General features: G+C 44.2%; 8 protein-coding genes across 8 annotated transcripts; 4 read left to right on the plus strand and 4 right to left on the minus strand.

The window, feature by feature from the left end:
- Nucleotides 1-524: 524 nt before the first annotated feature.
- Nucleotides 525-4,178, plus strand: L199_005972 (uncharacterized protein; the record flags this gene model as incomplete). The annotated part of the gene is made up of 14 exons (XM_064891673.1): nt 525-635; nt 731-830; nt 918-1,288; nt 1,343-1,442; nt 1,498-1,579; nt 1,638-1,701; nt 1,759-2,105; nt 2,163-2,361; nt 2,425-2,693; nt 2,765-2,857; nt 2,910-3,250; nt 3,316-3,731; nt 3,801-3,974; nt 4,083-4,178. The coding sequence occupies 14 exons, from the start codon at nt 525-527 to the stop codon at nt 4,176-4,178; spliced, it is 2,763 nt and encodes a 920-aa protein (XP_064747745.1).
- A 251-nt stretch (nt 4,179-4,429) lies between these two features.
- On the minus strand, nt 4,430-4,912 carry L199_005973 (uncharacterized protein; the record flags this gene model as incomplete). The annotated part of the gene is made up of 2 exons (XM_064891674.1): nt 4,430-4,693; nt 4,814-4,912. The coding sequence occupies 2 exons, from the start codon at nt 4,910-4,912 to the stop codon at nt 4,430-4,432; spliced, it is 363 nt and encodes a 120-aa protein (XP_064747746.1).
- Nucleotides 4,913-5,492: 580 nt separating this feature from the next.
- On the minus strand, nt 5,493-10,259 carry L199_005974 (uncharacterized protein; the record flags this gene model as incomplete). Its single annotated transcript, XM_064891675.1, has 18 exons — nt 5,493-5,623; nt 5,697-5,840; nt 5,898-6,034; nt 6,101-6,143; nt 6,217-6,518; nt 6,601-6,903; nt 6,968-7,113; nt 7,174-7,315; nt 7,371-7,418; nt 7,470-7,623; nt 7,697-8,149; nt 8,213-8,385; nt 8,448-8,609; nt 8,685-8,973; nt 9,041-9,256; nt 9,319-9,378; nt 9,511-9,580; nt 9,645-10,259. The coding sequence occupies 18 exons, from the start codon at nt 10,257-10,259 to the stop codon at nt 5,493-5,495; spliced, it is 3,588 nt and encodes a 1,195-aa protein (XP_064747747.1).
- Nucleotides 10,260-10,637: 378 nt separating this feature from the next.
- Nucleotides 10,638-11,968, plus strand: L199_005975 (uncharacterized protein; the record flags this gene model as incomplete). The annotated part of the gene is made up of 4 exons (XM_064891676.1): nt 10,638-10,797; nt 10,854-11,254; nt 11,370-11,727; nt 11,838-11,968. 4 exons carry the CDS (start codon nt 10,638-10,640, stop codon nt 11,966-11,968), a joined length of 1,050 nt encoding a protein of 349 aa, XP_064747748.1.
- A 1,527-nt stretch (nt 11,969-13,495) lies between these two features.
- Nucleotides 13,496-14,513, plus strand: L199_005976 (uncharacterized protein; the record flags this gene model as incomplete). Its single annotated transcript, XM_064891677.1, has 3 exons — nt 13,496-13,624; nt 13,761-14,085; nt 14,164-14,513. The coding sequence occupies 3 exons, from the start codon at nt 13,496-13,498 to the stop codon at nt 14,511-14,513; spliced, it is 804 nt and encodes a 267-aa protein (XP_064747749.1).
- A 683-nt stretch (nt 14,514-15,196) lies between these two features.
- On the minus strand, nt 15,197-16,159 carry L199_005977 (uncharacterized protein; the record flags this gene model as incomplete). Its single annotated transcript, XM_064891678.1, has 4 exons — nt 15,197-15,558; nt 15,663-15,717; nt 15,823-15,878; nt 15,949-16,159. 4 exons carry the CDS (start codon nt 16,157-16,159, stop codon nt 15,197-15,199), a joined length of 684 nt encoding a protein of 227 aa, XP_064747750.1.
- An 898-nt stretch (nt 16,160-17,057) lies between these two features.
- On the plus strand, nt 17,058-20,267 carry L199_005978 (uncharacterized protein; the record flags this gene model as incomplete). The annotated part of the gene is made up of 14 exons (XM_064891679.1): nt 17,058-17,132; nt 17,205-17,850; nt 17,980-18,124; nt 18,206-18,227; nt 18,312-18,337; nt 18,426-18,541; nt 18,656-18,702; nt 18,769-18,881; nt 19,051-19,281; nt 19,396-19,614; nt 19,730-19,819; nt 19,895-20,041; nt 20,121-20,157; nt 20,223-20,267. 14 exons carry the CDS (start codon nt 17,058-17,060, stop codon nt 20,265-20,267), a joined length of 1,959 nt encoding a protein of 652 aa, XP_064747751.1.
- Nucleotides 20,268-20,517: 250 nt separating this feature from the next.
- L199_005979 (uncharacterized protein) lies at nt 20,518-22,742 on the minus strand (the record flags this gene model as incomplete). Its single annotated transcript, XM_064891680.1, has 9 exons — nt 20,518-20,640; nt 20,715-21,056; nt 21,147-21,328; nt 21,400-21,459; nt 21,552-21,735; nt 21,803-21,816; nt 21,884-22,073; nt 22,201-22,443; nt 22,539-22,742. 9 exons carry the CDS (start codon nt 22,740-22,742, stop codon nt 20,518-20,520), a joined length of 1,542 nt encoding a protein of 513 aa, XP_064747752.1.
- Nucleotides 22,743-22,813: the final 71 nt, after the last annotated feature.

Below are 22,813 nucleotides of genomic sequence, written 5' to 3' on the forward strand. Positions count from 1 at the left end.
TGTCTTTCACCTTTTCGAAAAGATACTCACTCTTGCTCTCACCCACTCCGTATATATTTGTGAGTGTCAGAATTCGGGTTCATGATAATGAATGATATCATATGAACTTTCACAAAAAATCAAACGCGTTAACCTATCTCAAAGGAAACTTCAAACTCTTACTACATGAACCCTTTCATCCGTATCACTCCAACTTCACAGTGTTCAAATGCTTCAAGGACAACCTCCTTTCATCTCGCATCTCGACACATCGAGACTCACTTTCTGCTGCATGTCACTAACACTGTTTCTAGCTAGCTTTACTTCACCATTGCTAAGGGTCTGCGGTGCCACTGTTGTTTGCCACTCAACTAACTTGTAAACAACGGAATCAAATATTACCACGCGTTAAGCTCGTTCACCATCAATATCTCTGTACGCGTTCAAGGTGGAAATCAATATCAATAAATCCGTTATCGTCATCGGCTATCATCACATTTCCAGCAGCTGCCATCCGAGCAAAAGGTATCAAGCGAGAGAGAGAGATGTCGTCAAGAGTTCCATCTGGATCCGGGTCGACTATACCGTTCACGCCGAAACCGAGGAAACGAACGAGCTCGAGTAGGTTTAGTTTGAATGATAGGGAGTTGAATCAGGTATGTTTTATTGCAATGTGCTCTTGGAGTAGACTCTATCTGCTGGTGGACACTGTGACTTAGGGCTTGAAAGCTGATGCAATAAACTTGGATAGTTCGTGGGTACGCTAGCTTCTGTTCGACGAGTAAAGCCAAATGCGATTCTAGAAGAGCTGGAACAGAGTGGGGAAGGAAGTGGTTTGTCAGCTCGAGCAGGTGAGTGATCAACTGATCTTGTATCCTTATCCCTGAACCTGAATGAAGATCAAACGAGTTTACTTGCTCACCTGGTCACCTCTGTAGACGGACCGTCATCTCGAGAAAGACCATCATCATCAGCTGCTCAAAAACCTTCCTCAACTCGAACATCAGACCGCATACCCTCTTCTTCCTCGTCAGCTCAACCCCCTCGACCATCCTCATCATCACCGTCAAAACATCGTGACGTATCTCGACCATCATCCTCACGGACAGTACATGCGCCTTTACCAACTTCAAGTAGACCGACGCCAGAATCAGATAGTAGGAAAAGGAATGGTAAATTACCAGAGAGAGTAGCTGAATTATCACTTGCGGATGGCCCGAACGGCGTAGAGGAAGAAAGAAAGCTGGAAGATGTGCCGATAGAGATTCAGGAGGCTTGGATATGTGAAGACTTGCTTTTCGTACTCCAGGTAAGCTCAGGCTAAATCAAACGTGTGGAGACCTGCTGATCACTGTCACTACAGGGAGTGGAAGGATCATTGATACGGTACGATGAGGATTATGACCCACTAGATGAAGAACAGGCTTCGAAAGGTGCAAGATGGAAAGTCGATCCTTCACTCGGTCAGTTCACTCGTTGTGGTTACTCTGGCATACGGAGCTGATACACTTTGTACAGATCCATCATTGCTATCACTGGTTGAAAGGCTGCTACCGCTAGCAACGTATTTCACAGCAGTAGAAGCCTCCATGGAATCTCGGTAAGCTGGCTTGTGCCATACTCCCATCCCACAAACGGCTTATGGGCCCTTTATATAGTAATTCACCGGAATATGGAATGGTTACTCATGCGCTGAGTAGTGGGATAAGAGCGATGTTGAAGGTGAGCTGGATGTGAGGCGAAGAGACTCTCAGGCGATAGCTGACCAGAACTCAATAGGAATATCGTGTCCTCACCGCTCAACTAGAATCACTGTTATTATCTTCACCTACATTCACCTTGCAAACCCTCTATTTCCATTTGCATCCCACCTTACATACCATGTCACTCCTTGCCGGTCTGTGTTCATCTTTAGAGAGTGAGGAATCAGGACAAGACATATCGGACGCATCGGATGACGACGATGGACTGGGTGGTATGGCCGAGGAACTCGGTCTGGGAGGAGCGGGCTTGAAGGGGTTGATGCAGAATTTGAAAGCTCAAGAAGGGTTGGTAGGAGGTGGTGGACCTGTCCTAGGTGGAGAGGTTTTAGGGATCATCTGCGAGAGAGAAGCTACAATGAGCGGGTCAGTTGGAATGAGATCCGTGGTGTGTATTCACAAGAGCTGATATGTCACTTTCAGAGATCCCACAGCATCGACCTTACATTCGACTTTACTCCTTCATGCTTCACAACCTTATTGCAAGATGCTAGTACGCTGGATATCAACAGGTTATCTCTCGGATCCATTCGATGAATTCATGGTGAAAGAAAGTGGACATATAACGAAGGGTGTACTGGAAAGTGATTATACAGATGAATATTGGGAAAGGAGATACACAGTAAGCTTACTCCTGCACCTCAGTCCTGGAGAATGGAACAGATAGCTAACAGTCCTGTATCAGCTGCGGGATGGCTCCTCTCTGACTTCTACCAAAGTCGCTTCCGGCAAAGGGACGCCATCACTAGGAGCTGGTGTACCACCGCCAAGAACAGGAACAACTCGTCTGCCCGGCGGAGCATGTATACCTGGATTCTTACAGCCTTGGAAACACAAGATACTGCTTGCTGGAAAATACCTCAACGTAATAAGGGAATGTGGGATAGAGGTGAAGAAACCTAATGAAGTAGGAGAGGAAGAAGGGGACGGAATGGTGGTGATCAATGAGTCCAAGTCAGTGGTGATCATTCAGCTGTCTGAACCCCGACTACAAAAGGACTGGACATAGCTGACCATGGACATAGATTCTACAAGAGGATAGAGGATGCATACATATATGCGAACAAGACGCTTCTCAAGTTGATGGTGGAAGAACAGGAATTGATACCTCACTTGCGGTGAGTACTTTCGTCAGGGATGAGTGCATTCACTGATGTCATTGGAACTTAGTTCGATGAAACACTTCTTCTTCCTTGATCAGTCAGACTTCCTCACCAACTTCCTCGATTTGGCTGGGTCTGAATTGCGTAAACCTGCCAAAGTCACTTCTCTGGTGAAACTTCAATCATTGCTTGATCTAGCTGTGCGAAATCCAGCAAGTTCCAGCTCGAACGACCCATACAAGGACGATCTCAAAGTAGTGATGCAATCTCAAGGATTGTACGAGTGGTTACTCAAGATCGTCAGTAAGACCGGTGGTCTAACCGAGGATGGTGAACTGGATTTCGCCGTGGGAGATGGTCATGATGATGAAGGTGGCAGGAGGTCTGAGAAGGAGAGGACGTTACTCGGTGAGTCAGCTGACATTGGTGTTGAAAATCCAATTTATAGCTGATGATTACAATGACATGGTCAGCCATCGATGCATTAGCATTCGACTACTCTGTCAAGTTTCCCTTATCCTTGGTCATCTCACGAAAGACCATCACGCGATATCAATTGATCTTCCGTTTCCTTCTCCACCTACACCACTTAGAATCAGCCTTATCAAACATGTGGTTAGAGCAGAAGACGCCCTCATGGAGAAATCATTGTGGTGATGAGGATATGGAAAAATGGAAATCACGAATATTCTCTTTAAGATCAAGGATGTTAAGCTTTGTCAGACAGGTTTTAGCGTTCGCTACGGGAGAAGTGCTAGAGCCGAATTGGAGAGCTTTGGAAGCGAAATTAACAAAAGTGCAAACTGTTGATCAGCTCTTGAAGGATCATGTGGATTTTTTAGATACGTGTTTGAAGCAGTGTATGTTGACTACCTCAAAGTTGTTAAGTGTGAGTGCGGACTTCCTTGTCTTCGATTGAGTCGCACTGTAAGAAGCTGATTTGGTTGAGTCATAAAAGATCTACGCGAAGTTGATGACGACGATATCGGTTTTCGTATCATATCAATCGTCTTTGAATACAGCTTTGAACAAATTTCTGGCGGATCCTATAAGTGAATCTGAACCTACGAAAGCCAATTCGAGATGGACCGCGTTGAATAAATTTGAGATCAATTTCAATCATCATACCAAGGTAAGTCTTATACCTTTGTGAAGCGGCCCATCGTTCGATCAGACATGCAAAGGACAAGAGAGAAGTGGAAGACGGATTGCTGATTTTATCCGTTGATGACTTGTACAGCTCCACCTAGACGCCGTCACATATAATGCTGGATCAGAGAACGTAGCGCTATTGGCTTTAGTAACAAGATTACATCAGACTACGTTGAGGATATGAGATATGCATCATCTATAATCTGGGGATCTGACTGGGATGATGAATTGACCACCAGCTGATGACAATAGCACTGCTCATCTGCTTCCTGAGTGGAAATAACATCAAGGACCCTCTACTATTTTTGTTATATCTTCTTGCCTGTACTTGTGTTTGTGTTAAACTAAAGGTATACATCATTACATCGTACAAGAATAGTCAACATAGTTAAATCAGATCAAATCAAATTCAGAACCAGCTGAGTTGCTTTGACCTTAATTCAAATCACCTAAACAACCGGTCGTACCCTCCTCTACCACCCAATTAAGACTTTCTGCCGAATTGCCTTTCGAGTCGGTGATCAAGAGTGTTATGTTGCTTCCTGGTGAGATATCCACCATCCAAGTTGCCTTTGTTTCCGTCACTAGGACCATGTCTTCTATATCTTCGGAGGTTGTGTGGTCGATCAGAGAGAGGGTGTAAGGTCCAGATGTGGGGGTCCAATGGAATGTCGATGGGATACAGGATCGGAGGATTGACTGGAGTGAGAAAGAGAAGGTATCAGTACAAGATCGAGAAAGTCGGAATGAAGGGGCGGCAAGAGGTTCAGTAGATAACTTGATAGCTAGTAGAAGGTGGAAAGGAAGAAGTATACTCACTGGTCCGGAGATACTCAAGGACTCTCCTGTTACACTACCTGAAGAAGAAGAAGCGAGGGAAGATTGGAGTTGAGCGGCTAACGCAATTGGGATTCTCATTTCGTCGTGTTGGCGTTGATCGGTTTAGTGGATGAAAATATAGATGTTTCGAGTAATGGGACTGCTTGTAGATGTAGATATAGATGTAGTGATATTTGGCATAGCCAGTGGAGAACCGTAGATTCGTTGGACGTTGAACGTTGAACGAGTTCGGAAGTAGTAGTGTGGTCACAGACCTGGAATTAGGATTCGGTGTAGTACTAAAGAAGTGGTCGTGAATATGAAATAGTCCAAAACCAGTTGGATTCAGCGAGGGTGGAATGGATCTGAAATATAGGACGAAAGTAATAGATGGATATCGAATGAACAGAGAAGAAGAACGACATGCATTCCTTTGTTATGCTCTCGTCTTATTTATACTTTCCCACTCTAACGCGTTGTACTCACATCGTCGAAAGAGGTAAAAAGTTAAAATCACGTAAAGAGGATATTCAGGGACCATCATCGTTCAAACTTTTTGTACATCACTTTACCCGCGTTCCCCACCCGTGGTAGGTGAGTAACGCTCCAAATCTTGTGGCATGCAAGTGCTGTACAACAATATTTGATGATGACTACTAGTATATGTCCCGATGGCTATCTAGTACACTTCATCTTCACTATCATCCTCATCCAGACCGAAAATCTTCTTGATATCCGCCAAACTCGCACCTTTGTCCTTGGAAGCTCCTCCGGATAAAGACGCGTTAACTAAGGCAGTCTTGGATCGTTCTGTTTGGTGCACCAATGATGGGGTCATCAGTCCATTGAACCCTGGCAGACAGCTTGGGATCGTTGCACTCACGGATCTTCATGATTCGCTTTTCGACCGTTCCTTTGATGATATACCTAGTCACGTAAACATGCTTATTCTGACCTAATCGGTGTACCCTGTCTATAGCTTGTTGTTCGATAGCTTCGTTCCACCATGTGTCCATCATGAATACGTCTAAGATAGCAAAATAGAATGTCAGTCAGATGTCCCTATCCTTCCAGATACACTCACGATTAGCCATAGTCAAGTTTAATCCCACTCCACCAGCTTTCAAAGAAATTAACAATACCAGAGGTTCTTTGGTCTTTTTACCAAACTCTTCAATCGTGGCAGCTCGTTGAGCTTGGGACATGGATCCGTCAAATCGGCTACCGGCAAGATCTCAGCTATTTCTGCCCATACGGATCGCAATGTCAAGCTGAACAAAGACTCACAGCCATTTGATGCCTTCTTTAGACAGAGTAGTCTCGATAAGATCTACAGTAATCGCACAATCAGCTTGATCTTCATTCTGTCGTAGGGTAACAAACGGAACAGAAAGCTGACATACCTAAGAACGAAGTGAATTGACTGAACACCAAAGTCTTCACTTCTGGATCTTCCTGCCTCATCAAGTCTAGTTTCCTGACTAACGCTCTCAATTTCGTACTCTGGACCAGATTCACCTTTCCAATCGTCACACCCGGTTCTCCTGCTTCATGCGTACCGGTCAATGGATTGACTCTTTTGCGCTTACGTTGAATCGATCTCAAGTCTGACAATTTAATGGGACCTTTCGAGCAGGATGGACATAAGGCGGGTTTGTTTTGATCTTCGCATGTTCCAATCCAGTTGACTATACAGTCTTGGCAGCTGAAGTAAGATACATGTCAATTAATGTCAATGACCACGAAATTATAGCAATACAGTGAAGAGCGTCTGAAAAACAACTCACCATCGATGATAACAAGGCAACAGAGCCTCATCGAACATCTCATTCGAGCAGATATCACATATAGGTGTAGTCTCTTGTTCACCCAGTTCCTTCAACACTTTCTCAGCAAAAGCATGATCCACCTCTTCTTCCTTTCCTCCATTGTTTACTTTGGATTTAGCGCCTCCAGCATACAAAGCGATTAGATCCTTGAGGTTATTCTTCTCATCTCCCGTGTCGGCATCTAAAAGTTTTTCGGTGGATTCATCATCCTCTGTCGATTTGCCAAGTACAAGTAAAGGGTGATCGACACACTGCCGAAGTCTGCGAGTTGAAGCTCATGAGCGTCTTTGTCAGAATCGGACATCAAGAGGGAGAGTCGACTCACTTCATAAGCATTGCCAATATAGACGTATAGTTTGACATTGCTCTACCCTCAGCATCCAGTTGGATGAATCGCCTCTTAGCACGGTCTTCGAGATGTTTGTATATTTGTCTTTCAGGTCTGGAGAAGTCTAGTACTTGTATGTCAACCTGTAGATTTAAACGTCAGCTAAAACTACCATTCACCAGTTTATAACACAACCAACTGACAGTCTTCGGTGGCAGATCAACAATCAGCTTCCCGTCTTTATCCCTCATTGTCTTCTCACGTCGAAGCAGACATGATTCCAAGATGTATTGTACAACATTTAAAGCTTTCGGATCTTGGTTCAAGAATGGAATGGTAACGAAACTACAATGACATCGTCAGCTGAATAAATGTACTCGACACCAGTGTTTTAGCTCACCTTCGGAAGAAGGAATAATGTCCCCAAGGCTCCAATCGAAGGAAGTGTCTATGAGATTGTCAGCTAGCGCTTGATGCAAGGAATACGTAATGAGCTTACAATAGTGAATACAAATCATCCAGTCTATTGACAATAGGTGTACCAGTCAAAGCCCATCGTCTCTGACCTTTCAATTCGTAACACGCTTTCGACACTTGAGCTGTGCGGTTTTTTATGTTATGAGCTTCATCTAGTACAATCCGCAAAAACTCGTCTATGACAATACATATCAATCAGCTACTCCACCCTGTTGTAGATAATTCCAGGTATAGAACAGCTCAACTCACGATCGTATAGATTGCCACCCTCGTAGGTCGGTTTGTCCTTGTTCTTCTTCCATTTTTGATATTCACTCGCCAATGTCCCATAAGAAGTGATAATTACGTCTACCTTCTTTTTACCTTCTTGTGAGAGTAATCTATCGATATCGATTCGATCATTTCCATACCACATGAAAGACGTGATAGTTCCCTTTTCTGACATTTTACCGAGTTCGTCGTGCCATTGCGAAGCTAATGATACGGGGCAGACTACCAATGTGCCCCTGGGCAAATTGACGTTGGTAGCTTTAGGTACAGTAGGTATAGCTCTCCATTGATTGGATAACGTGACTTGCTTGAACTTGGGTCGTTTAGATACAGGTTCTTCATCTTCGGTAGCATTTGGAGGTGGTGTAGATGCAATATCCGCGTCAATGTTGGTATGGATGAGTGAAGCCATCATACAGGTTTTACCCATACCTATCGGTACAAAAACGAGTTAGCAATTCCAGTCATCTCGTTTCGGATAATAGACAGACCTACCCATCGCATCAGCCAGTATACCACCTTTAGCCTTAGTATTTGACGTAGGAAAGGTCAAGCTCAATTCTCCACTATAGGGGTTCCAGTAGAATCTTCGACTCGGATCGACGAAATCGTCTTCATCTTCTATCTCGATCGGTTGACCTTCAACGTGTTCCTTCTTAAAAGCATATCTATGCATCATCGATAAGCAAAGGCAGCTACTGAGATCCTTAGGTTGACTTGATACACTTACTCTTCCCATAGTGGATGTAAACTCTGATTATCCCTTATACTTTCATCGCCCTTTTCCCTAGCGCTCATCCACGTCAGGGCTTGTTTTTGATAAGGTCTAAGAGTATATAAGAACGTATCGGGAGGATTAGTCTCTTCTAATCGATTATCTCCTTGTTGAGCTCTGAGTAGTATAGGCGTCATTCTTAGTCAGCTATCCGATCGCGAATATGCTTGCTAAGTTGAAGCTATGACTCACTTTGCGTAGATAGCATCAATCTCATTCATTTGTTTTTCATCCAGCTTTTCAGCCTCATCTCCACTATCTTCATCCTCCTCCTCATCATTATCACTAGTAGCCGCCGAAGCTTTCCCTTTTCCCTTCTCAGACGCAGTACCATTGCTTCCCTTCGACGGACTAGGACTTCGCTTGGGTTTAGGTGAATCTGAGAAATGTTGCAAGGAAGTCTCATTGATGACCGCTGCCCCATTCTTCTTCTGAGCTAGAAGTAAAGCATTCGAACGGAGGGGTTTGACGCCGATGCGACCTTCACATCAGAAATTGTGAGCTGTTATTGCAAGTTGCACGCAGGTCCTGCACACGACGCAGCTCACTGAATAAAGCGCCTAAAGCATCTTTTCTTTTCCTCATAGCTTCTTCCTCTGTAGTTTCCTTTTGCTCCTGCCAGAATGTGCCCTCTTCCTTCCGCTCGTCCTTCTTCTCCACATTCTCGAAAGCTTTGCGAGCAAGGAATACCTTGACGTTGAGAAGGATTGTACTTCCAGTTGAGAGACTTTGTGGACAGTCGATCACATGTCCTGAGAGCTCGACTGGATGATATTGTGGTCAATGATGCTTGCCGAGAACATTGATAAGGTTTGAATTGACTCACTAACGCCAGTATCGAGGAGATGAGTTAGGAACCCCGCTTCCTGAACCGATAACCTTCCAACTGATGAATGAGACGATGAGCCAATTCCTTCACATTCCTGGCTTATATCATTTGACGTGACTTACCCTCTGAAGGATGAAAAAGGTGGAGTTGTCAGCTAAAAGAGCAACCAATTCTATGCAGATAGCTCACCAAATCCACGATCATTCCTAAATCTGATAATCGAATCCACCACCGGCTTGGCATTTGACTTCTTGGGTGGCTAAATCACCGTTTCCGTGTCAGCCTTTCCATTCACTTTTCAGTATGCAGCTGACTTGACTTACAGCTGGGGTATTTCTTTTACTCATCATCGACCCTAGTGTCACCTGCTTCCCATCGATACTCTTCCCTTTCGCACCCACCACTTTCCCATTAACCAATCTCGCCGGACCCTTCGTATCCCTAATACTACTCTTACTCTCTTCTACTTGAGCTTTAGGTTTAGGTCGTTCAAAAATTACTTTACTGCCTGGTGAACAATATCCTTTGCCTTTCGATAAACTCCATCCTTCACAAACGAATTCGCCCAAGTATCCTTGTTCAAAACCGGTCGGTATGAAGAAAGATGGTGTAGGCGGGGTGGAAGAGAGTGCTCGCTTGATTCTGGAAGGTCCTGCCCCATTGGAAGGCTTAACATCGTCTATTGCGATTACATCGTCACTGTTCTGCGAGCCGAATACCTCTTGAGATTGCTTGGATTCGACTTGATTACCATTGATACCGTTCGCTCTCGAGGATGTAGCGGTTGAAGGAGGATTGATGGCCGACGAAGAAGGTCCAGCTAGAGCTCCTGAAGCCGTGATGACATCTTCCTCTTCTTCCGAGTCGGATACTGGGAAGAATAGATCGGGAGAGGATCGTTTGGAAGGTATCGACACTGATTCGTCCTCAACGTCCATGATGACCCAATTTACCTGATTATACAGGGGATTGCTGTACTACCTTGCTGTCCGAGTATGTCGTTGAGGATAGAATGAGAGTTGAGCGATAAAACAAGTGGCCAATACGATCAAGTGAATTTACTGTATCGACAGATAGAGATCAACGCGTGGAGGAGTAGTGATGTTCCAACTTTTCACGCGTCAATCGGGGAAAAACATGCCGGTTGACGTCAACGACGCACGGATCACCACTTACTATCGATAATCATCCTCACCATCATATCATCCTCCACCTGTCACGTCCAGTCAGCAGAGATAGTTTGTAGTTACCGCACAATGCTGAGAGGTCAATGACTCTCAATCAAACGTTTCACACAGAGCAGACCCATCTCCGGAATGCACGAGCAGCTCGCTTTTCTCCGACAATCACCTCGCACAAGCTCACTCCCTTTGGCATGTTCGTTCGAAGGCGAAAGCGGGGAAGTAGAGCTGAACTACTGGCCTGCCAAAAGAGGATGCGAATCACCACCTGAACATCTCACACTTTTCATCCTAGGTGAGCACCTGATATCTTTCACTGTAGTGCACATCACTGATGAGCATCCCACACAGGTAATCCCGGTTTGTTGGGCTACTACCCTCCCTTTCTCACCCACCTTCATTCCCTCCTCCCTCCCTCTCACGCTATCCTAGCTACATCTCACATAGGTCACTCCACGATCATCCCCGGTCCGAAAGAACCATTTGATCTTCCTCAGCAGTTGCAAAGCAAAATCGAACTGGTCCAATCCCTTCGAAGATACCTGGACGACTGGTCAAGCGAAAATGGCAAAATCGGCGAAAATCCCAAATTGAGCTTGATGGGTCATTCGGTCGGTGCATGGTTATCATGCGAAGTGATGAAATCGCTCAACACGAGTTCGAATCCAGTTGAATGGCCTGTGCAGAGTGGGTATCTGTTGTTTCCGACTTTGGGGTGGATAAGTAATACATGGAATGGATGGACTTTATGGGTGAGTGGTGGTTATTCTTTTAACCATCTCACGATATATTTCTTTGTGCCCTTGATCAGCTTGTAAAGCTATGTCGATTGGTAGGCCAGCTGACAGTATGAATGATGATTGATAGCCAATATTCCATAGACCCTTCAAACCTCTACTTCCCCTTCTCTCACCTCTTGTTCGACCTATTCTGCCTTATACATCCTTACCACCCACATCCATCGCCTTGGTCAACTCTCCGGAGATCATCAGGCATGTCTTACACCTCTCGCGATCGGAGATGGACCTGATCCGAGATCTAGATATAGAGTGGTATCGATCGCAGAATGTAGAAGATCAGCGGAGAGGGTTATTCGGGATATGGGCAAAAGGAAACCTAGATGGCTGGGTGGGTAAAGATGGGCCGTTGGTGCAAGATGCATTGGGTGGAGAAGAGGGTGATAGAGTGAGGGTGTTGGATGGGGTACCGCATGCTTTCTGTTTGAGTAAGTCTCGCTACTTCTACCGACCTCTTGTCATTTCATTTCATTGGATTACAGTTCCACTGTCACCCTCTGATCGCCCAATATGCTAACCCTGTTCTGGTCATCCACAGCACAAGAAAACTCGGAACTGGTAGCTGAAGTGGTGGCGAACTGGATAAACCCCTCATCCCCTCATGGACCCTTGGACTCCCCCACAACACACCCGAAAGAACCCCTTGGATCGGACATCATGCCGATGTAGATTTTGAATACAGAAGGATAGGTCGGCTTGGAGAACAGACTCCCACATGGATATGCCACCATCCTGCGCATCCTCATTCTTGGCCATAGTGAGGCTACCCCTTCGGACCGAAGACAACTGATCTTTCATGATCATGATCCAATGCGATAGAGTTAGATGTATCAAATTGCGAGTTTTGGATGTACCTATTCATGCTATATCACCCTCTCAGCTTGAGATTTGTTAAAATCACAACTCATTGTGACATAGAGTCAAGTGCCGTATCCTTTGATCCAACTGAATTTGTGCAATCACTATGACGCTCTAGTAGTGCTTGCCATGTTTTGAGTCTACGACAGGTAATTTCCTTTCGTTCCTTTGGCACCAATCCTTTCTTTCTGATGACAAAACTACTTACGATCGTTATGCCTTCAATGTTAACATGGAAGGGACAATTCATTCGCACTATATCAATTAGTCTGATATATCTCCTCAAGAGGATTCCTCATTCTCAAATATCAGTCTATAATCAACACTTCAATTTCCTGGTCCCCCTGACACCCACCATAGTCAATCACCACTGACTTACTCACACCTTGTCCGAGATACAATGTCCGTCATACCTCCAGGTTCCCAAAGGATCATCCTTACGTCTCTCAAAAAGAACGCAAACCCATCATATGTAAGTATCTCTCCAACGAATTCCGACTCCTCCCCATCGACAAAAGCGGAAGTGACGGACGAAAAAGATGCGAGTGGTGTAATCATAGGAGCAATATCTCATTCTCCGATGAGTTCTGAATCAAGTCAAAGGGAGAATAGAAGAGATTCGTGTCATTCTATGTTTCACGAAGAGAACAAGCTACATGAATCATGTGCTATACAGTGATGCTAGATACCTCAACTCCTACTCCCAGGTGATACTGTGATGAAACAGATCATATATCATATGTGTCCTAGACTGATTTTTCGCAGAACAGGGAGTATCTAGAGAATTATGCACGCGAATATCTGTCTTCGCTGCGCTGTTTCGAAGCAATTCCTTCTGTACGGAGATTCTGTTTTCTGTATTTATGTTACTCACTTTTGACCTCTCGCCAGAAATGGTAACGATCTTCACTTGGCCCTCTTTTCCTTCGGTGAACCGAACCGGAAAGGATCAAAGGATGTCTTAGATATCTCCGAACTCTTTTACCCTGAGGTCTCGTGATCTCTTACGCTAGACATTCAATCTCCGCACAGTCCTTTCACCCTCTTGCCCCTCTTTTCTTTTCTTCCGGATTAGTCAACTCCAGTCAAGCCATCGACCTCTAATCCACGTGGCATGTCCCGGAACATATATATATATATCCTACCACACAGACCGTCTTTTTTTTAATTTTCACTCGTCGCGTCTTGATCTTTACTTTATACTCTTCTCTCTTTCTTTCTTCTTTACTCCTGAATATCTCATTTAAATCGGAACACCACACCACCACACCACAAAATCAATTCGATCCAATTGACATACCATACACAACCCATTCCTCAATAGGCATTAATATAAAAATGACCCACGCACCATTCGCTCTATTCAACTCTAACAATCAAAACAACAACGCCATGCCCTCGAGCTCGAGCTTCAAGGTGAAGAGGAAGAGGATGTCCTGGGGTATGGACGAGGAAGAGGCTTCCAAGGTGAGTAGTACTCTACCCCACCATCCTTCCTTTATCCTTCACTAAAGTCCTCAGTCTTCTTTCTGGTGCTTCACCTTTCATGCATTACTCTTACAATGCCTTTTATGCACACGCTGATATGTATTCTCATTGTTAGCACATGAGAGTCCGCTCACCCACCATGCAAAACTCGTACCAACTCCCCGAGCTGATGACAGACCATTCCAACTCTGCATCCGACGACGATCAAATGATGGATACAGATATGGACATGGACAACGATAATGATTGTCATATGGCTATGGGACATTCAGGTATAAATGCCCATTCTCACCAAGAGCAATCTCATGCCAACAGCACAGATCACTATGTCTATTCATCTGGTGGAAGTGGTGGGTTCCTATTTGGACCTGGAGCTGAAGAAGATGAGTTGGAGTATGAGATGGAAATGATGGATGATATGGGGGCAAGTCAGATGAAAGGTGAGCTTAAAAAGACCTTCTTGTTTGTGTCGAGATGAAAGAACAACAAGCTAATTAAGTACTTGTCCATTCAAGCAGCCTATCCATCGCTTACTCCTCATCCAAACCCACATCATTTCTCCAACGCCTCACTTTCCTCTCACCATCAACACTTGCCTTCTAACACAAATTTCAGACCTACCTCACCTTTAGCTGCTCAAGCTTTCTCCCAATCATTACCGGCACCAAGGAACGGCTTACTTCAACCTTCCTATAACGGTCCTCTACCCACCAATGCAAGTGAGATTGAGAAAGCACGAAATATCCATGGACCTCACTGCAAGTCTATCCCTAAATTGGTGATGTCCGAATACCCCGATGCGGCAACTGGTCGAAGGAGTATGTGGAGCGTCTGTGGTGATTGTGGAGCTTGCGAGATGGCTCAATGAAAAGAATCAATGATAGGATAAACATGGACTGAAATTGAGGGAAGAAGCACAATGGGGGAAGATCAAATCAAGGATCGGTTCAAGAGATTCGTTCACAATCTGTTTAAAATCATTGTCCATTTCAAATCAAAAAATTTCGTCTCATCTATCAGACAAAAGATAAATCAGAAATCAAAAATGATCATACTCCCACTTTCTCCTGGTGAGATAGATGTCGAGGCGATCATAAAGTAACGGATGTTGTAGTGTTTTCCAAATTCGTTGTTTCGTTGTAGTTTTATGGTAGACGTCACATTCTACTCTTTCGATTTATCACTAATCTCGTCGTTGTTAGTCATAGTTATTGTTCTGAAAATCGAATTCGTTACCATCTTCATTTCAAAAAGGGCAAGAAACTATTCCGTTCATCATGGCTCTATATCCAAGGAAAGAAACCAAACACGTTTCGTATTACACTACCGAAAAGAAAAATGTTCATGCAACATATATGTTATCTACAACCATACATACATAAAGTTCATGTTTGGTATATACAATATATACTGGGTATAATCCGCGTGGAATGAATAGTGATAGGAACAATCGTGAGATATCTGAGAATGCGAGTTCCTACGACTGAGGAAGTGGTCCAAATGGTTTGACTTCGTCCTATGTTTGAATCGGGATGATCCACTCTCAATCCATTACTGACCTTTCATCTCCTCCTCAACGCCTTTCAAGAACTCCTCGGCATCCAAACCCCCTTGCTCTTCTATACTTTCACTCTCCTCTTCCATGTTCTCGTCCTCATCCTCATCCTCATTGTCGTTATCTTCCTCTGCATCTTGTCCAGGGATGATCGTCTCCTTCCCTTCTTTCTCTATAAACCTAAATCTCGAAGCTTTGCCTAACCTCCTCAGCGACTCTTCCTCTTCTTGTTCGGCAATAGCACTCTGCGCCTGTTGATGTGCCAGTTGAGCAGCAGAGGTAGGTGGGAGATGCTGTGAGCGGGGGATGGAGGATTTGACGAATCGATGAGCGGCATCGGAATCTATGCGGTTACGGCCTAAGAGCATAGTGTGATTAGTATTGGGGGTTAGATACACTCTTTATTATAAGGGGTTTTGGACAGGTAAAAGGGTCGCGATGAGATAGTGATGGTGTACTTACGAGTTTCGGGTTCTTCGATAGATTTGATTTTGGTATAATAAGTCTTTATGCGATCCTACAAGGATTTAAAAGATGATAATGATCATCAATGTGAGTAATGTCCTATGATGTAATCTCGAATAGCGGATGAGATGTGAGGGTACGGATGGTGATCACTCACAAGTTCAGCCGTCACTTCATGTTTGTCAGGATCAACACCTTTCAACTTCAGATATACTATTCGATTCATGACAAATACGAATAAGCTACGACTCTTCTTGTACTCTTCTTGATTGTGTGCACTTACTCCATATCAAGTCGTTTACAGTGTACGAAACCAACACATCCATCTTGGCTCTATCCAGTATTGAAAGCTTCTCCAACTTGTCCGACCACATTGATGGTCCAGCTTGATTCTGATCGTCTAACAAGGATTCTAAGCTAGTTTCAACGGTCGAGAGGGACGCTATGAGAGAGGCGAGGGATTGCTTAGGGTCAGATTCGGGGGAATCTGACATCTTGCCTGGGGTTCTAGTGCTCTTACCGATCTGAGAGGGTTGATACAGGTAATTAATAACAGGTCAATCATCGACTTGTATCCCATACCTAGCCCCAACAGCTAGCTAGAGCACAATTGAGCGCGAATGAACACAACTTTTCTGTTTTCCTCCACTGTATACGAGGTCACGTGATCTGAAGTATGGTCAGTATTCCAGAGATAATGGCTTGGTGTACAATGTACTTGCGTGCGCTCAGTCTCACAGAGAGTATGGTCAACAAATAAGCTTGAGTGGTTTATCATCGTGAGCGTACATGTGGGCTTGGATACGTATAATACAGTCTAATGAATTGTGACAATGTTAGTGTCGTATTCTGGACGTCAATACAACTTCCATGCGAGTGGCGTGGCGGCGTTAGGCTGTGCAATGTCGTTGTAATTAACTCGTAGTACTTCGGCTCTGAATTCACTGCATCTTGGGAGTACAGGATTTATAACAACGGGTGCGTGGTGCTTGTAGTCGGAGCTGAACATCCGTAGGAGAAGATTCACATGATCCAAGGAACAGGTGCCACGAAAGTGAAAAAGGATAATTGTGTGACAGTACTGTAACTATTGTAGTTACCCGAACTGTGCTAAGGCAAAGACCACTAACCGAGTTTTGATTTTCCTTTATACCAACCGCAAATGTAGCCAGATCGCAGACGGTATCATCGAACAAAGGGTATCAGCATGTTTCCTAAGATAAAGGATCCCCATTGTACTATGCAAAGGCGGTACTGAAGGAAAATGGTGAAGAGAACGCATTATTGTCATTTTTCGCAGATGCAACATCCCGAGTTAATTTCACTCGTACAATACCGATCAAACATCCGACAGATTAACAAACTCTTCCATAAACGATCTGATTTATCAATATGTCCAGTAACACAATCCAGACTGGGAACCATCAGGTAAGCAATACAGGCATCAAGCTCAACACCGAGTTGTTCGTAAGTGATATTACGCACATACACTGCAAAGTGTCCCTTGCATTGACGAAACATCTCTTTTCCTATGAGTAGTTCTCTTTGGGTGATATCGAATACTTCTCCTCTACCCATCAACCCCTCTACCATCTACCTAAGTCTTCTTTGATTCTCAACAAAGAGGTATTCCAGCCTCTTTGTGTAATCTGGATCCCCATTCCAGACGATGGACAAATCACCAAATCCATCCTGGAGGATACGATCAACTCATACTTGGATGAAGATGATGTGCTTACTAAAGATTGGTTGAAGACCATCTTACTGATTCCTTCTCTTCAAGACAGTGGGCAAATAATCGAACTTGACATACAAGACGAGGGGTTATCATACTTGCTTGAAGATGTCGGATCGACCCATCTGGTCCTTGATCAAAGTATACGATACCATTCAGATCCACTCATAATCAGCTCGATATCCACATCGGAACTGGAAGGGAAAAGAGCCGCAGGACCATATTTCGTTAACCAGCAAACAGACGTCTTTAACTTTTATCCTGTCTATCGATTGTACCCCGATACTTCCCATGCGTTCGTCAATGGTATTTATCCCCTGGATGATCAAGGGACGTACAAGACGTTGAATAAGACCGACGATAAAGGACGGGTGCTCGTTCCTGTACCGTCCAGATTGTATGCTTGGGCAAGTGTTGGAAAACTCAAGGGATACAGACTTTCGGTTAAAGGTATGTTCCTCCCTATCCAAATCAAATTCCATTTGACTCGTGAATGTCTTGAAGCTTTATGCTGTACAGTGGTATAGCAACATCTCGTGGCAGAGAACTGATGGATTTGTGATGTGCATTATGAGTTAGACGTATTTGATATCAAGGGTATACCAACCGAAGCAGGAAGTAAAGTATATTTGGAAATGTGTGGAGAGGTAAAGGACACTGCTTCTTGTATTCGACGACTGTTAGAGGAAGGAGCGGTGATTGTAGGAAAGGTCAAAACTAATCAGTGAGTCTACTTTCAAAGTCTAGGTTAGTATAGAGCCAAGACAGTTACCCACAGGACAATGTTTAACGTACGCCTTGATAGATTTGCAGTCACGGGAAATAGCGTGAGTCATTTTTCTGATAATCGTAAACGGTGATAGGAGAGTTGATGGATTGGGTTGGGTTGGGTTGGGTTTACTGAATGATAGATCGAACAGTCACCTGATGTTCTATAGTAAGTTCCACCTACCATCTCCAGTTTGTGCTTGATCGAAGAGCACAAGTTTACCGACGAGCATCTTGTCGTTTTCGATTTCTCGTAGTCCATATTCACCCCGAGGTGACGGTTACCAATCTGTTAGTGGGACTTCAGCCGGCTCAGCTAGTTCGATGGCAAGTTACGATTGGTTGGACATGTCTGTAGGATCAGATACCGGTGGTTAGTATTCTCACACCGTTGATGCCACACTCCCTGAGAGTCTATGACACTTATCACAGTGATTAAGTCGAGTTTAAGTCCATCTTACAGTGACTACTCGATAATTTACCGTAGGTTCTATCAGACATCCAGCGTCTATCGTAGGACTATACGGCAACAAGGTATGTCCTCGGCCTGTCGCATTTACCATCATCCATCGTCGTCCTTGTCGTCTGACAGGGATGTAGCCAACTACAGGAGTACTGCCTCTCGATGGAGTCTTACCACTGAGCGAATGGTCCGACACAGTGGGTGTACTGGCTAGGGATCCGGTAATGATGAAATGGGTCTTGGAGACTTGGTAAGTTGGCAATTTGAACAGATAGCACCGTACTTCTGCTGTACATTACTGCATTTTGCTATCTTAATTCAGATCCTATCGAACCCATGGTTTGCAGATACAGTATAACATGACCTCACTGAGCATAGTTTGTCTGTAGGAGCTGACTATTCGAAACTCCATGTTGCAGGTACAGTAATTCCAAATTCATCAAATCACACAAAACTTTACCTAAAATCGTTCAAATCCCAATAGACGATTTCGAAGTGATCCCTTCTAACATCCGAAAAATCATACACAACTTCGTTTCTTCCCTTCAAAATGTATTGGGAATGAAAGTCGAATGGATCGATATTAAGAAGACTTCTGAGAGAGATGGTGGTTTCATGTCTATTCCTGAATTTGCAAAAGTAGGGGAAGAGTAAGTCTAGTACCTTCTATACACTATCAGGCAAAGCAAGGTCTCTAGACTGGACTGCGCTCGTTTGAGTTCGACTGATGTATTGGAATGTATGATCATCATATTTATCCATAGATTACAATATCAAAAATGGTCTAAAGCATTTATCGATACCTATAAATCTCAGAATCAAGGTAGATTCCCACCAGTTGCATATCATATTCAAGAAAATTGGAAATCAACCGAACATTATTCGTTTGGTGATTTGGGAACGATGAGGGAGAAATGGGATCATTCAGCAAGAATATTCAGGAATCTGATTGGATCTGATGATCAGTCAGTTACCAGGACGATGTAAGTGGATTTACGATATTGCGATATAACCTGAAGCTTTCCATCTGTCTTGGGAATTGTTCATATAAGATAGTACCGTAACTGATTATTTGGTCTGCGATTTGATGTGATATAGTTTAATCGAACCTATAAATATCGATCGATTACCTCTCTATAGAGAAAGTAAGATGAACCCGCACAGAGAACCATTATCAACAAGGAAGAAGTGAGTTACTAACGGTAACACAACAGAATGGACCGGAACTGAATCAAGTTTCTTTTATCGTCACATTATAAATAGCCCAATCGGCCCAACACATCCTGCATCAATAGCTGGATGTCCACACTACGTCGTTCCCATCGGTCAAGTCCCTTTTAAATCTTTGGTTTCGGATCAAGAGGAGATGCAACCACTGAGTATGAGTATCGTTGGATATCCAGGAAGCGAGTGAGTCAGGATCAGACTACTGCTGTCGGAATAGATCCTCGTTCACCGCTGCGAACGTGACTGACGTATGGTATCGTAGCTTCGTATTGCTCGAGATCATTGATGAGCTCAACAAGGTAAGATCAAACAGCACTTAAGGTATAGACTATCAAAAGGCTGACACAATTCAATTTTGTCGTAGGCGGGAGTACTTAAGACTGTCAAGACCGGTCGAACCGCTTTCTGAGCGTGGCTGAAGGAAGACGACAGTGATGCCTCGGTAATTGCAGTCGGAGTATGCATGTGATACGTCGATGTTAGAACGCGTATTCAGTTAGCAACAATTGTGTTGAATCGTTATTCATCAGACTTACCTGCTCAATTCATTTCAGTCAATATACGTATTCACGATGCATAGATCAGATATCATACTCATCATGACTATACTTTACAATTCATACATTCGTTTCCTGTTATAACTTCATGCCTGACCGACATTACCATCTCAACGATCCTTCCACGATTCCTGCTAATTGTTCCTTCTCCAGAACCAGATCATCTTTAGCTAACAGCGGAGCGAGGTCCAGTACTCTTCGTTGAGGTAAACAACCGTCCACGAGCTACAGTACAATGTAAAGAATTAGCAAATCGTCTTCTTTACCCTGGTTCAGTCAAATGAAGCGGGTGAACTCACCTTGGTAATATCTCCAGAGCCGTAACCAACCTTCTCCAAGCCTCTAGGAACTTCCACGAGGTCCAAGAACTTCTTAATCTCCTCACTAAGCGCTTTACCTAGATCTTCATCTTTCACATTCCCAGCCTCATGTGATCTCTCTTTACCCAAAAATACCTCTAATGCCTCACGATGACGCTTGGGTGAAGATGGAGCGGTAAATTCGAATACGGCCGGTGCGGTCAGAGATACAGCTACACCGTGGGGGATGAGGGGTATCTTGGGTGAGTAAGATGGATGATAGTATTGAAGATTGGTGGGTCGACCTTTGTTAAGCGATGAGATAGGATATGAGAATGCGTGCTGCATATATAAACATGAGCTTACAGCCTTTGGAAAAAAGGTAGGATGTAACATCTCGCCAGGAAGAGCAGGGATGGCATCGCTACTCACACACATGTGTACACCCGCATTACCAAATCCAATACCAGCCGTACTAGCCGCCAGCAACATCTGAGCTCTAGCTTCTTCATCTCCGTATGGATCCTTGGCGATTCTAGGAAGGTACTTGATAGTCGTTTCCAATGCCCATCGAGAGAAGATATCTGAGACTGGGTTTGATCCTTGGTATGCGGCTGCATAGAATACCTCATGTAAGCTCTGACACAGTGCAATATTGTGTCGGCAGGCATATACAATTACTTACGTCTGTTTATTGGATTGGCGGGTCTCGGTGTTCGTTCGTTGTACGGAACAGCTGTCCAACCTGAACATGAATTAAAATTAGCTATAGCTCATCCTTGTATATACAAGACAGAGCGAATAGAGAATAGACGAAAAATGCTTGCTCAAACTCACTCTCGAGAGAATGAAACAACACGTCCAATCCAGCAGCTATAGCCACTTCCTTAGGACAAGTAGCAGTATTATTCAGATCTACGATACCCAAAGTCGGTTTCAATGCTCTGGATGCTATACCCGTTTTGAATTGTCTAGATGGAATATCGAGGATGGCAGTTCCGGTAGTTTCTGATCCGGTACCCTATGAAACATCATATTGTAAGCTTTTTCACCATCTTTGACCTATAAGAATGCGCTAAAAAGCTTACAGCTGTAGTTGGTACTATTACCCAGAATATATCAGCTTGATAAATTACCAATCGATTTAAAGAGATTGAAAGCTGACTCACTAGCAATCAAAGGACTCAGTTTCTTCTCGATCGGTTTACCTTTCCCGATTGGAGCATTTATGAACTCATATAAATCTGATTCGGGATAATTGGTGAACAAGTTGGCAGCCTTGGCTGTATCCATCGATGATCCACCTCCGACAGCTAAAAAGTGGGTGATATGGGATGAACGGGAGAAATCGATTGCTTCCTATGGGGGGTAAAGTTAGAGTCAGCTTCATACGAAATTGGTTGATATCACTTCAGCTAAACCACCCTCCGGTCACCCTGGACGTTCGTGCCGGAACTCATCTCATATCGACAGATCGTCAACTCACCTGCCATGATTTATCAGTCGGTTCCACCGAGCAATTATCCCAAACTACCCAATTCAACCCTTCCCTCATTAAGCTCTCTTCGACCACCTCCATGACGGGTAATTTGACGACATTCGGATCGGTGAAGATACCGATCTTGGCATTTGATCGGTCCATCGCTGGAAGCTGTTTGATCATGTTAGATAGGTCCATGCCTACTTCTCGGGTCGCGTGGGGCCCGAATCGAAGTGTAGAAGCTGCCATCTGTAGAAGAAGGGGACCAATCAGCCGGTCAGAATAAGGTGCAAATATCGGGTTTCAATCAAAGGGTTGAGGTATTAATGAGGTGTACAACTCACCTCAAAGGCATAATCTGTGTTACCAGGTGGTGGACCGCCCGTAGCCTTCTCCACGGGAGTAGCCATTCCTCTTACTCCTTTGTGTCCATGTCCATGCGAATGATGATCGAGAGCGGAGTGAGTTCGCCCACATCCCCTGCAACCCTGGTTTGAGGTGAGGTTGAGAAGTCGAAGGACTGATGCTCTGGTCGATGGAGGTGGCATGGTGGGTAAGGTGCTAGTATGTTGTATTGTACTATACTATAGTTATGGAGCTGCTACAAGATACATCGATG

This window comes from Kwoniella botswanensis, chromosome 1, assembly GCF_036426115.1.
Source record: "Kwoniella botswanensis chromosome 1, complete sequence".
NCBI lineage: Eukaryota > Fungi > Basidiomycota > Tremellomycetes > Tremellales > Cryptococcaceae > Kwoniella > Kwoniella botswanensis.